Genomic DNA, 13,428 nt, shown 5'->3' with positions numbered 1-13,428 from the left:
AAATAAATTAAATCAAAAAAAATAATTATCTAATTAAAAATAATAAACATAATTATCTATATATCTATTAAATTAAATATATGACATATTTATTATTTACATTGTTTAATATTCTCTTGTTAAACCTCTACTTTTCCATTATATATTAATCACACACACACAAAAAAAAGCATGAGTTTCCAAAGTCCCACCAAACCGAGAGTTTGAGCTGTCCCTATTTGATTATAAACGCGTTCAAGTCCACATATATTAATCACACACTCAAAAGCTTAAAAGACTCTCCCTCCCGCCGCCCTTTATTTTTCTACAAACACAACTCAATTGGTCTCTTTGGAATAAAACAGAACCATTCAACAAGAAGAAAACAAGAAGAAGCAAGTTTCTTTCAACAATGGCCAAGTCCAAGAACAAAGCCAAGAAGTTATCCTACATCTCCGTTCCATCTCAGATCATAAACTCCATTTCATCATCTTCATTGCAATCTCTCCTTGAATCCCCCAAGAAATCTTCTTCAAGACCAACCTCCATGAACAAGTTCTTCAACTTCAACTTCACCAGCCCAAGACTCTTCTTCTCCACACTCTTCTTCATTGGCTTATTCGGCATGATCAAGTTCGGATTCGACGTTGACATCCCCTTTTCCCCTTACCCATGTTCCATTTCTCTGCCACAACAACACCAACACTCCAAATTGCAATCAAAATCAAAACTTGGAGCTGTTTCAAAGGTTGATGAATCAGTTCATAATGCTGAGAAAGAAGGGGTCTTTAATGCTGCTACTAATTCTTTGTCTCAGTCACATACTATGGTTTCTAATGTGCAGTTACAAGCAAGAGGGTCTAATGTTGATGGTGAAGAGGTTGTTGAGAAGAGTGAGTTTTGGAAGCAACCAAATGGGTTAGGGTACAAGCCATGCTTGGAATTCAGTAGGGATTATAGAATGGCAAGTGAAGGTGTTGTGAAGGAGAGAAGGAAGTATCTAATGGTTGTGGTTTCTGGTGGGATGAATCAGCAGAGGAACCAGATTGTTGATGCTGTTGTCATTGCTAGAATCCTTGGTGCTTCTTTGGTTGTTCCTATTTTGCAGGTCAATGTCATTTGGGGTGATGAAAGGTAAAACAATCATTTTTCATAATTCATTAGTTCTGTTTACTCTTTGGTACCAGTTTTCTACAATTTGAATGAGTATTAAAAATGGTACTATGCATAGAAATAACAAGGTGTTAGATCTTTATATGAGTTCACTGGTTAGATTGAATATTGATAGCTAGCTTCATCTATTTAATCTGGTCTGAGTATTGAGCTTAATTTTGACTTTATTCGATTCGATTTGATTTACTTCTTATTTGCCAATGTTAGAAGAGAGTTTTCTTTAACTAATGGTGTTTCCTTGTTTGTGTGTTTATTTTGGTTGCAGTGAATTTGCTGATATATTTGACTTGGAGCACTTCAAGAGAGTTCTGGCCAATGATGTGCATGTGGTTTCGGCCTTGCCATCGACACACCTGATGACAAAGCCAGTGGAGGGGAGCCCTCCCCTTCATGTCACTCCTAGTTGGATTCGCGCACGCTATCTCAAAAGGGTAAGAGTTGCAACTTGCAATGTTCTTCACATATACTTTTCTTTGAACAAAGTTAATCAATGTGTCCAATGTGAATAAATGCAACATGTTATGTGTTGATGGTTATCTTGACATGGATTGAATGATTGTTGTCTTGTGCAGCTCAACAGAGAAGGCGTGTTACTTCTTCGTGGCTTGGATTCAAGGCTGTCAAAGGATCTTCCTTCTGATCTTCAGAAGCTTCGATGCAAGGTATTGCAAAGTCTATTTGTTCATTGGAAAACAAAACAAATTGCAGATTCTAAATGTTCCTTCCACCTTTCCTTTCAGGTTGCTTTTAATGCATTAAGATTCGCAAAGCCAGTCCAGGAACTCGGTAACAAGATTGCAGAGAGAATGAAGAGCAAGGGACCGTACCTTGCGCTTCATCTTCGGATGGAGAAGGATGTTTGGGTGAGGACTGGTTGTCTACCTGGTCTGAGTCCTAAGTATGATGAGATTGTAAATAATGAGCGGATTCAACGGCCGAAGCTCTTGACAGCAAGATCAAATATGACTTACCATGAAAGGAAGCTAGCTGGCCTATGCCCTTTGAATGCTGTAGAGGTTACCAGGTAGATACATTACAAATTTACACAATCTGTATGCTCTTCTAAGAATCACCATAACATCATTTTCTAATTCTTTCTTCTTTCTATAGGTTGCTTAAAGCTCTAGGTGCTCCGAAAAATACTAGAATTTATTGGGCTGGAGGAGAACCATTGGGTGGAAAAGAAGCCTTGTATCCATTAATCAATGAGTTTCAACATTTTTACAGCAAGGCAGATCTTGCCTTGCCGGGCGAACTAGAACCTTTCAAGAACAAAGCTTCTCTAATGGCTGCAATAGATTACATCGTCTGCGAGAAGAGCGACGTTTTCATGCCGTCTCATGGAGGAAACATGGGCCATGCAATTCAGGTATAATAACAAGTCGAAACATAGTTTGTGTCACTTTGCAAATTCTAGGTTCTAAACTTTGTTGTTAAATGTTTTCAGGGTCACAGAGCCTATGCAGGGCACAAGAAATATATAACTCCAAACAAGAGACAAATGCTACCTTATTTTCTGAATTCTTCCCTTCCGGAAGCCGAGTTCAACAAGATTGTCAAGGGATTGCATCAGGACTCGTTAGGGCAGCCGGAACTCAGGACTAGCAAGGCCGGCCGGGATGTCACCAAGTATCCTGTCCCGGAGTGCATGTGCAATGGATCCCGGTCGCGCTCTCGTTCCTAAGTTCCATTTTTGATGAAGAAATATACTGATTAGTATCCGAGACAATGTAGATTTCTGTTAGAGTGATAGGAGCAGACTAAGGTAAAATTGTAAAATAGTAGTATACATGACAACAGATTCATTCTTTGATTCTTCATACAGAGTTTGTATAGGATATATACACGGGACTCTTTGTTCTTTCTGATTCTTTTGTAATACTACAATTTTAAAGTCTTGTACACATAATTGATTTTGTATTATTTCTAGTTACTTGATCATCAAGTTATCTTTATGTTGCTACAAATTAATTCAGCAGATGCAAATTAGAAAAGTGGGATTCTACATGCAAATTAAAATAATCGGTCTACCAGACTACCACTTATATAATCATGAACACATCTACCAAACATTTTGTGATACATTGACTTGTGATAATTAACATGACACGTTATCATTTAATGGACAAAATGATTAGTTTAACTTATGATTATATCTTTTTTTAGAGACTAATATGATTAACAATTTTTTTTATAAACTAATTTGAAAAATGAAATATATCTTAAAAACATATTTGAGTATTAATTCTATAAATTTGACAAATGCCATAACTATATTTTTAACTATATTCATCTTTATTACAAGTTGAAAGCTAACACTTTTATTTTTTTCCATAAAGAGTAAAAACTAAGTTTAAAACATCAGTTATTTTTATATGAAATTACTAGTTAAAAATCGATCTGACATGTTTGACTAAATTATTATCCAATGACTCTCAACCCGTACAAAAAAAAAATTAGACTATAATAAATCAAAACTAAAGTCAGCTACTAAATCCATACTTTTAGTCATGAGCTAATGAGATGTCAAAATTGTGTGGGCAAATGATTTGCAAAGGGTTTAAGTGTGCTTCCCCTAAAATTTATCAGAAACCCCTCCGTCTCTGTTAAATGCAAGCCGAAACAAGCACTGCAAACTGAATAGTGAAAACCAGTAAGCTTGGCCGGCAACTGAACCGAACCAGCAATGGTTTTCACTTCTTGTTCTCTCTCCGCTTCCAAGCTTCTTCTCCCACCCACTCCCAACAATCCCTTCCCCACTACTTCTACGTCTATTTCTTCTTTGCCTTCCCCATCTGCTAGACTCAACCGCCAACGATTCTTGTTCTCTTCAGCGGCATCGGCGTCGGCGTCGAATGCCCCGAAGGAGGGAGGCAAGAAGAAGGAGGAGGAGGTCGAGGAGGTGGAAGTAGAGGAAGAACTGCCGTGGATTCAGGAGAAGGCGCTCGACCTCGTGGAGTTCACCGGGTCCGTTACGCAAGCCTTGCCTGGTCCGCGTGTGGGCCCCACATCACTGCCTTGGATCCTCGCCGTTCCCCTTGCCTACGCCGGCATCACTTTTGTCATTGCTTTTGTTAAGACCGTTAAGAGGTTCACTTCTCCCAAGGCCAAACGCCGCAGACTGGTTTGTCCTTTGCTTTTCTCCTTTCATTTATTCTCTGCTCCAACCAAGTGGAATTCGCGTTGACGATTCACTTCTCGTGGTTCACCATTCGTCAACGTGAATTCCTTGTTACTTATGGGTGAGTCCCCAATCTAGGATTGAATTGATGGTATATAACTGAGTGCAGTGAAATGGGGATTGAGAGAGTGGAATGGAGGCATAGGAGTAGGGTTATTTTTCCACTTTATTGTTGTTTCTATTAACAAGACACGAAGATTTAATAGAATTGAAAAGAATCTATTTGCTTACTAACCTTTTCATTTCTCTTAAGCTCTATTTTACTTCATCTCTTTGCTTAGAAGTATCATTGTTTGTTGGCAATTTGGTAATTATATATCTACTTCCGTTTCAGGTTGGGAAAAATGCAACACTATGCAAGTCACTTGATGAGTTATTTCAGAAAGGAAGAGATCAAGTCAACATTGTTGCACTCAAGGAACTTGAGAGTAAGGTGAGATACTTATAGGGAATCATCATGCTTAAGACTGTTATAGTGGTACTTTCATNNAATAATTGGTTGACTTACTAAAACTTGGGATTTTGGTAAGCTATAACAATGAGTAATTACTGCTTATTGAAATTTTGAATAATCATGTTATCTTTGGATTTGCTTCGCAGATGAAGTGTGGTTGACTTGACATGTTAAATTGTAAAGTTGACATATCACATACCCACAATGCTAGTCTATTCTACTATTTATTCTAGATTTTGGTGTGTTTTTGTGGCAGTGTCATGTCTTCATATGTGCCTAGAATATGTGCTACACTACAGTTGGTATCATTTTTTTGCTTTACAAAATAAGAAGAATCATGTGGAAGAAAATGTACCAAAACTTGTCATTTAGAAAAGACTATTATGGGGGAAAATATAGAATTTTATGATGCTTTGATGTTTAACTTGTTAAGCAGAAAAGGGTATTAGGAGAAACATTTTCTTATATGGTATAGAGTAAATGAGTTAACTGTTAGGTTTGCAGTTTCTCTAACTAAAGGATATTAAATCTTTGTGAATCAAGGAATATTTGGAATTCTGTTTTCTTGATGGGAAACATTTTGAACCAATTTTTTGTTTACTGGTTTCCCATGATATATGTGCTAGTGTATATGTATCATTTGAGTTAATGTAACAACTGTGAATTTGTATTCAGACAGGTTTTGATCTGGAAGAAATTTTGCGCAAGTATATCCGGTATGCTTTGAATGAAAAACCATTCAACCCTGACATGGTGGCTGATTTAATTCAGTTAAGGAGTGCTTCTATGTTAAATGATTCACAAGTTGCTGAGATTCTAAATGAAATTTCACGACGAATTGTGCGAGATAAAGGTAATACATTCTCAACATTTGACAATATTTTTTTGAGTAGTCTTAGTGCTTGGTAGCATGGATATACATTATTCCAAAATCCAATGGTATTGTGTTTTAGTATAGTGGATGTAAAATATCTTGAACCTATGAGTGTTTGACCTTTAAAGTTTAAACTAGCAAAACCACTCACTGGTAGCATGATTCTGGTGGCTTAATTCGAAAGATTTTGAATGCTGGAAGTGCAAAAACATAAATTAAAATTCTTAATTACCTTCTGGGCTTTTTGACATTTAGATGTTACTTGTAAGATGTTTAGGTAACTAGCTCATAAAATAATTCGGAGAAATTTTATTTGATATTGTGTGAATTTCCCTTTGATTTGTTTGCCGTAAGGTATGACTGGCCTTCTGCCAAATTACTTGTTGAAACTGGTTCTGGCCATTAGTTTATAAGTTTCATTAACTAGTTGACCACATAAGCCTTCCGTTGTTCCTTGCATTACTCTCGCTTACTCATTATGGCTTAAGTCACCCAATTGAGTTCCAGATCTGCTTTGACACTGCTTTCACCTCCATCATTATTTAATCTCTTGCTTTCTGCTGCATGTTTATTCAGTCACTCTCCGTCTCCCAAACTGCCATGGTATCCACTGCTTTATGCATTTCATTTCCCTCTTTATCCCTTGATGCATCTTTCTTTCTCCTTGCATAAACTCACGTAACCTTGGCCAATTCCTCACCAGCCCATTTTCCTATTATCCTCCTGCATAAACATTAACTTAATAAACATTATTGAATAAAATTATAATTTTTTTTGTTGCTGAAGATAATTTATATATCATAGATTTGAATATCTTTTAATAGGAATTACTTGACTGATTTTTGAGTAAAATATTATACACATCCCTAGATATATAAATAAGCTTTCCTCTTGGCCAGAAATTCCATCACTATTCTTAATAAAATTAATTCACTGAGCATTTGGCTGCACTTAATCTGGTTGATGGTTAATTGAAAACCAAAATGAATTTTTGCATGAGTCTACTGTATCTGGGGTTTGCAATGAGTTCAAGTGGCTTGTAGTTGCTCAGAGCTTGCCTCATGATCGGTTCTTCAATCAACTAGGATCATGTTTAACGAGCTCAAGTCATTGAGCCTAGAGGTCTAAATTGGTGAAACTTGGTTGATTGAGCTCAAGTAAATTGTAAGCTTGGAGTGAGCCAAGCTTGACTCATGAAAAAAGGATCACTTTCTATTGTGCCTAACTGAGGTAGGCCTAGCTCTAGTCCTGCTTAGTCAAACCTATCTGCAGTTTAAGTTCACTTTTATTAATTTTTATGGGTGTTCAACATACCACAATTTGGTTCTATGAAGTGATTCTTTAGTGCAACTATGTTTTGATAATTAGTTGTAGACTTGTAGTGGCTTTAGTATTCCATTTCTCATCCTTTATTATAACCTTGCTATCTGGTTCTTTGAAGCATGAGCTGGACTTCAAATTTGAAAACAATATTAATATGAAGTTACAATTCTATAATCCACATTTCTGTTTTTCAGTAAGTAGAATATTTGGGTTTTAAACATACCCTTGTTTTCTTCTGAAACAGGTTTGCCACTACTGTTAAATTTGTATTCAAATCTTACATGCTTTGAAATAATAGCAACCTTGAAAGTCAGAAAAAACAGATACTTATTTTGAGAGAGAGAAGTGGTGTCCCTAACTTCTCCTTATTTCATATCATTTATGGCATAACATCATTCGTTTATGCCCATTTTTTACTAAATTACATTGTTCTATGTTAGGACATCATTATATCTGTTCTCTACTTACATTACATTTGAATTATTTTTAGGTCCTGTTGTGATGGAGAAAGCAGGCTATACTGAAAGGGGTTTCAAGAGAAAATTAGCAGTACAAGCCCTCTTTGGAAAGGTCTTCTATCTATCTGAGGTAAGTCTGCACAGTCAATTTGATACAAATTTAGTTTGCTGTGCACAAAATGTGATTAGTGTTCAGTGCCAATGTTCCCTTGTACTATTGGGTACTGACCTTTACATTGGTTCCATGACCTTAAAGTTAAGGGTTGAGGTGGGGAAGAAGGAAAGAGAGGATAGACACTCAAAATGATGTTCTCAATTTATATTGAATTATTGATGGTGATCTCTGATCAGATACAAAATAAAAAGCACTTACCCCATATATACTAATACCAATACCAATACCAAAGTCCTAGTTGTAACTGAATAAGGAAACCAATCATGAAAAAATGTAAACAATTCCTTCGATAATCTATGTTTAAGATTTATATATTCAGTTATTTAGGGTTAAGAACCAGAAAAAAGAGAGATCACAAATAAATAATGATGAACAATTACTTGTTCAACAATTATTAGGTCCCGATAATACTGAGGTTTAATTACGATTGTTCAGTAATATATATATATTAAATTTGGCTCTTTATAAATTCCTCTATTTGATTATTCTGCTCATTAGTTTTTGTTGTAAACTTATAATACACATGACATGCAAACTGTCATACAAGGAAGTGGTTTTGTGCAGTAGAGTAGCTTTAAAGTTGCCAGATATAGGTACCTAAAAGAGTCTAGGAGAAAAGAGTAGATATCATAGATGTCAGGATAGCCCAATAAGTAAAGGTTGATAAAGAAGAGGTTGTATCTTTCAGAGTCTTCATTTTCAACCTGCTGGTGTTGACTCATTATCTTCTATTTAGATTGGCCAAACTCTAGTCATAGAATTTTAGCAAGAATGAGTTTGCATTGTTAATGACTATTAGATGGATGAGTGGTCTCCTCCTCCCCTTTGATTTATTCAACAAGAAATCCTTATTATTGACAACTTCTAGCGAAATTGAGTCGAAATTTTCTGGCTATGTAAATATTCTTGGGTATATATCGTCAAATTTCAACTTGAGGATAATGTAATTGTTTATCTGAAGTTTTCTAATACTTTATTACATAATATCTAATATTCATACTTGTAATTTTGTATGTTTTGTTGGGTTATGAGTTTATTGAATTAGTTTTGTTATTCGTTCCAGCTGCCGGAGTTCTGTTCAAGAGATAGTTCCTTAGTCGTCAAGGAAATCTTCGGAGTTACAGAGTATGTTTTACATGCTTAAATGTTACGGGTCTTTTACGTCATAACTTGAATTACAAAGTGCGAAGAGCCATTGTATAACATATTACTTCTAACTGCGGTTGTAAATTGTGGTTGGACTGCATTGTGGAAAATTGGGCGAAAACATATGTGAAACAGCCACAATCGCCGCTGCAATGGGATGCAGTTGGCATTGCATTGCGGTTGTAGACTGCAAATTAAAACCATGCTTATTACTTTTTTTTCTTTTTCTTTTTCTTTTTTATCTTAAATGTTTCTTAGTGAACTTGGTATTTCTATCAGCATTTTGCATAAATCTATTTCAGCATTTTTCCATGCACACAGGACTGTGTAATAAAATTGAACTCGAAACACCTATTAAATATGATCTAATATTGTTCCTTGGTTTTCCTTTCTTTTCTCAGTGAAGATGCCGATAAACTCCGGATACATACCGTCTCTGATCATGGCAGTATGGATGCACTTGAGAGGATGATTGATTCTGGTGATGTTTCAGATTCAGAAGATTCCGGTGATGTCTAATTTGATGATTCCTCTTGATACAAATCATGTTAGTGTTCTGCGTTCCAAAAGGTTAAAGAATGACCTGGTTGATGCAAATTGTAAAATAGCATCCTCCACCATCCCAAAATGGAAGAGTTTTCATTTATTCTACTACCTTAGCACTTTCAAGATCCCGTGAATCACTCTGGCCTTCGTATTTTTTATATAACTTGTAGATCAGTTTTAGCATCGATGTTTTTGTATGGAGAAACGGAATAAAATGAAATCGTTTGAACATGGACGTAGTATGATATGGTACTTTGTGTCAACATTAGATTGATCAAATTTGATGTCTCCACTTTCTGTTATATATTACAATAATTTATTTATTTTATTTATTGTGATAAGTAATTTATAACATATTTATCAATTCCAACTATTTAATATTTATTACAAAATAAAAGGATTTAATATTACATGATAACTCATTACGTATTGTTAAATGTTGACATTTTTGAAATAGAAGTTATTACATTATCCAATTTCATAATTGTATAAACAGTTAAAAAGTTTATTAAATTAGGAAAAAATGTGTAAAATAAATTAATGATTTTGATCGATGATATTTTATATTATTAAACCGTATTAAAGATTTGAGAGATAGAATTCTAGTGCCAATGGGAGATGGAAGAACAAAAAGAGAATCCTAATGACATAAGAGAGAGATAGAGAGATCTAAAATGCTCAAAGTCCCAGTGAAGATTACATTTCCAAATACACCACCAACTTACTTAGACCATCTAAAGTACCTCGTACCAAATTACCAAAAGAAGTACCTTAGACAATAGAAAATAAAATATAAAACAAGACAACCCAAAATAAAAAAGAAATTAAAAGAAAATAGCATGACAATAAGAGTAAATAAAAAAACAAAAATAGACATAACAGACGGTAAAAGTACCAAAACAGTAAACCAAAATGTGTAAGAACAGCACCGCACAAAAAACAAAAAAGTATAATAAAAAGATCGTAAGAGAAAATAAAAAAATAAGAATAAAGACCTTCAAATTGTTTTATGTTGCATTCGATTATTATTATGATGACTGTTTTGATCTTCGTCTGTGACTCTTATGACTTATTGTCCCATAAAACGGTTTAACGTTTTTAGTCTAGTAACAAATTAAGCACTTTATAGCATGAGTCAGATCTTGATTGTTCCTGGTGAGACACATTGGCAGTGGTGTACATTCGTAAATAAATTGATTGTTTTATTATGTGAAAATTTTCAGGTTTCATTATATTTATAAGATAATTTGAAGTTCCTTATGTTAGTTATTGGAGAACAATTTCTGTTGATTATAGTCTTTTCATTCCATTCATCTCTAGCTACTAATTTGTCTTGTTCATTCATAGAAAATTGAGAGCAGTAGGAATAAAAGAAGGATAACCTGAAATGGCTATGCATGCAACAACCAACAAGGCAGAACCACCAAAATGAAAACACAGAAATCAGACAACTAGTTGTATCCCCTCCTTCATTTTCCATAAAGAGAGGTTGAGAACTCGTTGATATTCTTCAGCTGCTCTCAGTGGCAAACAAGTCTCACATCGCCCGAATTTTAAGAAACCAATAATTTATATATCAGAGGCAGACAAAGGGGCTCGTCCCTTCGGGGACATCCGATAAAATTGGAACGATACAGAGAAGATTAGCATGGCCCCTGCGCAAGGATGACACGCACAAATCGAGAAATGGTCCAAATTTTTTTGGTCCCCGTTCTACTTCATTATGCAAAGTTTCCATGGCAGAATGCAACGACATCTGCTTTTATTTTTAATTTTTTACCTGGCTCTACATCTTATTGTCAATGGATGGCGGAATTATTGAACGACACTGTCTCTGCTTTGTCGAAAAAATATAAAAAAAGAAATTTTGGGTCTGTCAGAACACCGTGAGACCATCTTGACCACAAGGTCATGGCAAGTACGATCCTCCAACATCCAGCTGGCACGCAACTGAAGTATTAATCACGCTCTGATCTCACGGTCATTGTTCATCCACCAGACTTTGGTTCCTGTCTCCTTAAGAACTCAAGGATACAGCTGTACGAGCCTATAGAACAGATCCTGTTCAAGTAAGGTCGTGCCCATTGCTTGTGGGTTTAGCTATAAAACCTACTTCTGGAAGGTGAATGCTGCCAATGTAAGACTAAGCTTACTCTTTCGAAATTCAGAAAATCTTAAAATTTAACCACATTAGATACAGGCAAGGCAAGATTTTGTTTCTCCGTAATTCTGTTTGTTGCCTGATTAAAATGCATGCGCAAATTAAAAATGTGTGTTGAACCCTGCCGATGCTTCTCTCTAACACTATGTCTGATATGTACATGTGTTTAGTTCTCAAGTCTCAAATAACTTGGGCACAGAGAAGTATGGTTAGGGAACAGCATTGATGCTCAATGAAGTGAACAACAGCATGAAATTAGCAATCGATTAGTTTTCAGTTTTAATTCTCATCTAAATCCACGACATTTTATTTATTCATACCCTGTGTGCATAGTTTGTTAAAAAAAACACACTGATTTTGACTCTTAGTCCTTTTCATAAAATGGCACTCCCTTTTCTCTGAGTCATATCTAATAATCAATATCAATAATTACATGTATTTTTGGATAATTGTGTTAATACAAGAACTAATCGTTACACTATTAATCACGCTCTGGTCACAAAGATGCAGATATACGAGCCCTTATACCGATGATTATCATTCATATCAACCCTCGTTTTCTCTCTACCGATGTGCCACTGTGGGACTATTATACATACTAGCTGTCCACCCGCGCCTCCGCGCGGTAAACATGGAAGAAGTAATGCTTCGTATTGGCAAAATTTGTATCGACATGNACTAGCTGTCCACCCGCGCCTCCGCGCGGTAAACATGGAAGAAGTAATGCTTCGTATTGGCAAAATTTGTATCGACATGTGTGAGTATGAATAACAAAGTTTGAAACTTAATTTTAATATTTATTAGGGTTAATTTGAAGATGATAAGCTTGCGATGTAGTACATTGCAAAGCATTAATGCCATATAATTATAATGGAGTAATAGATTAGACAATATGTGTAGGTCATAATTGGGAATTATTTATACAATGAGTTTGTCGTTATGGCTGTATTAATAGACACAATTTATGATAAGAAAATATTTGTGTGCGTGTTAGTGTTTGATCAATTATCGACGCATTTCATATTTGTCATGAATATTTGTGAAAGAAGTTGGTTGGATGAGTTGTTTTTGCAAGTGATTCCAAAGGTATAATGAATCCATTATATGGAACCTAATATTAAAAATGATAAATATATTTATAGACATAGAGATCATACATGGTTTGCTCAAAATGAACTTCTGAAGTTGTGTAAACAGGCCATCCCCTGAAATGATATCAACAATGAGTTTTTAGCATGTTGAGAAAGGTTACTTTTTTTTTTGTTAGAAATGTCAAAAACAGAGGATACATGAAAAGTGACAATTTTTATATGCAATTACTTTCGTAAATTATTGGTGAAGTTATGAAGATAGCTTTATAGAATGTAGGATTAAGGGCTAATTGTTATTATCGATAGAAGAAAATATTAGATGTAGTTGACCTAAGATAACAATATAGATATAGAAAGACATATATAGAAATGGGATTGTAAATTTGAATACGATAGTTGTAATATGGTAATCTGGAAGGTTTGATGTTACCTGATTATTTAGTCAATAGAGTATGCATTTTCAGAATGAGATGAAATGTTCCTAAAGACTTCGTAATAAACCACATTCCTTGTTTCAGTTGAGTTGTTTGAATCATCATGTGAGATCACAATCTTCAAACCATTTTTACTTGTGACGCGCGAGACGGCAACATAAAGCTGCCCATGTGTGAAGACAGGGTGTTTAAGAAGCAATCCAACCTGATTTAAAGATTGTCCTTGACTTTTATTAATAGTCATGGCGTAGGACAGTATCAGTGGGTATTGTCTCCGTTGAAATTTAAAGGGTAATCTTACATCAGAGGGAGTCAAAGTCATCCTAGGAATGAGAACTTTGTCACCAGCGTTGTCTCCTGATAACACCTCTGCTTGAATAATCTTTTCTCCTAATTTAGTGATGACTAATCTTGTGCCATTACAAAGTCCTGC

At 35.2% G+C, this 13,428-nt stretch overlaps 2 protein-coding genes across 3 annotated transcripts; both read left to right on the top strand.

Moving 5' to 3' along the window:
- On the top strand, window positions 261-3,093 carry LOC107614174 (uncharacterized protein At1g04910). Of its 2 annotated transcripts, XM_016316407.2 has the most exons (6): window positions 262-1,113; window positions 1,418-1,583; window positions 1,725-1,814; window positions 1,893-2,176; window positions 2,263-2,521; window positions 2,600-3,093. In XM_016316407.2, exons 1-6 carry the CDS (start codon window positions 392-394, stop codon window positions 2,834-2,836), a joined length of 1,758 nt encoding a protein of 585 aa, XP_016171893.1. In that variant the 5' UTR covers window positions 262-391; the 3' UTR covers window positions 2,837-3,093. The 2 variants fall into 2 exon arrangements, with proteins under 2 accessions (XP_016171892.1, XP_016171893.1); XM_016316406.2 differs by having other exon boundaries at window positions 261-1,113; window positions 1,725-2,176.
- LOC107614086 lies at window positions 3,674-9,611 on the top strand. Its single transcript, XM_016316317.2, has 6 exons — window positions 3,674-4,276; window positions 4,668-4,766; window positions 5,463-5,640; window positions 7,475-7,572; window positions 8,681-8,742; window positions 9,165-9,611. The coding sequence occupies exons 1-6, from the start codon at window positions 3,839-3,841 to the stop codon at window positions 9,280-9,282; spliced, it is 993 nt and encodes a 330-aa protein (XP_016171803.1). The 5' UTR covers window positions 3,674-3,838; the 3' UTR covers window positions 9,283-9,611.

Source organism: Arachis ipaensis, chromosome B08, assembly GCF_000816755.2.
Source record: "Arachis ipaensis cultivar K30076 chromosome B08, Araip1.1, whole genome shotgun sequence".
In the NCBI taxonomy this organism is placed as follows: Eukaryota; Viridiplantae; Streptophyta; class Magnoliopsida; order Fabales; family Fabaceae; genus Arachis; species Arachis ipaensis.
Note: the sequence above shows the minus strand (reverse complement) of the source record. Positions and strands in the feature narration are given on the sequence as shown.

What these genes read in the sequence shown, in the direction of transcription:
- LOC107614174 (XM_016316406.2), top strand. Translation starts at nt 392, where the DNA reads ATGGCCAAGTCCAAGAACAAAGCCAAGAAGTTATCCTACATCTCCGTT. An exon ending in GTCATTTGGGGTGATGAAAG is followed by an intron (nt 1,114 to 1,417) that starts GTAAAACAATCA and finishes TTTTGGTTGCAG; the next exon opens with TGAATTTGCTGATATATTTG. An exon ending in ACATGGGCCATGCAATTCAG is followed by an intron (nt 2,522 to 2,599) that starts GTATAATAACAA and finishes AAATGTTTTCAG; the next exon opens with GGTCACAGAGCCTATGCAGG.
- LOC107614086 (XM_016316317.2), top strand. Translation starts at nt 3,839, where the DNA reads ATGGTTTTCACTTCTTGTTCTCTCTCCGCTTCCAAGCTTCTTCTCCCA. An exon ending in AGGCCAAACGCCGCAGACTG is followed by an intron (nt 4,277 to 4,667) that starts GTTTGTCCTTTG and finishes CTTCCGTTTCAG; the next exon opens with GTTGGGAAAAATGCAACACT. An exon ending in GAAATCTTCGGAGTTACAGA is followed by an intron (nt 8,743 to 9,164) that starts GTATGTTTTACA and finishes TTCTTTTCTCAG; the next exon opens with TGAAGATGCCGATAAACTCC.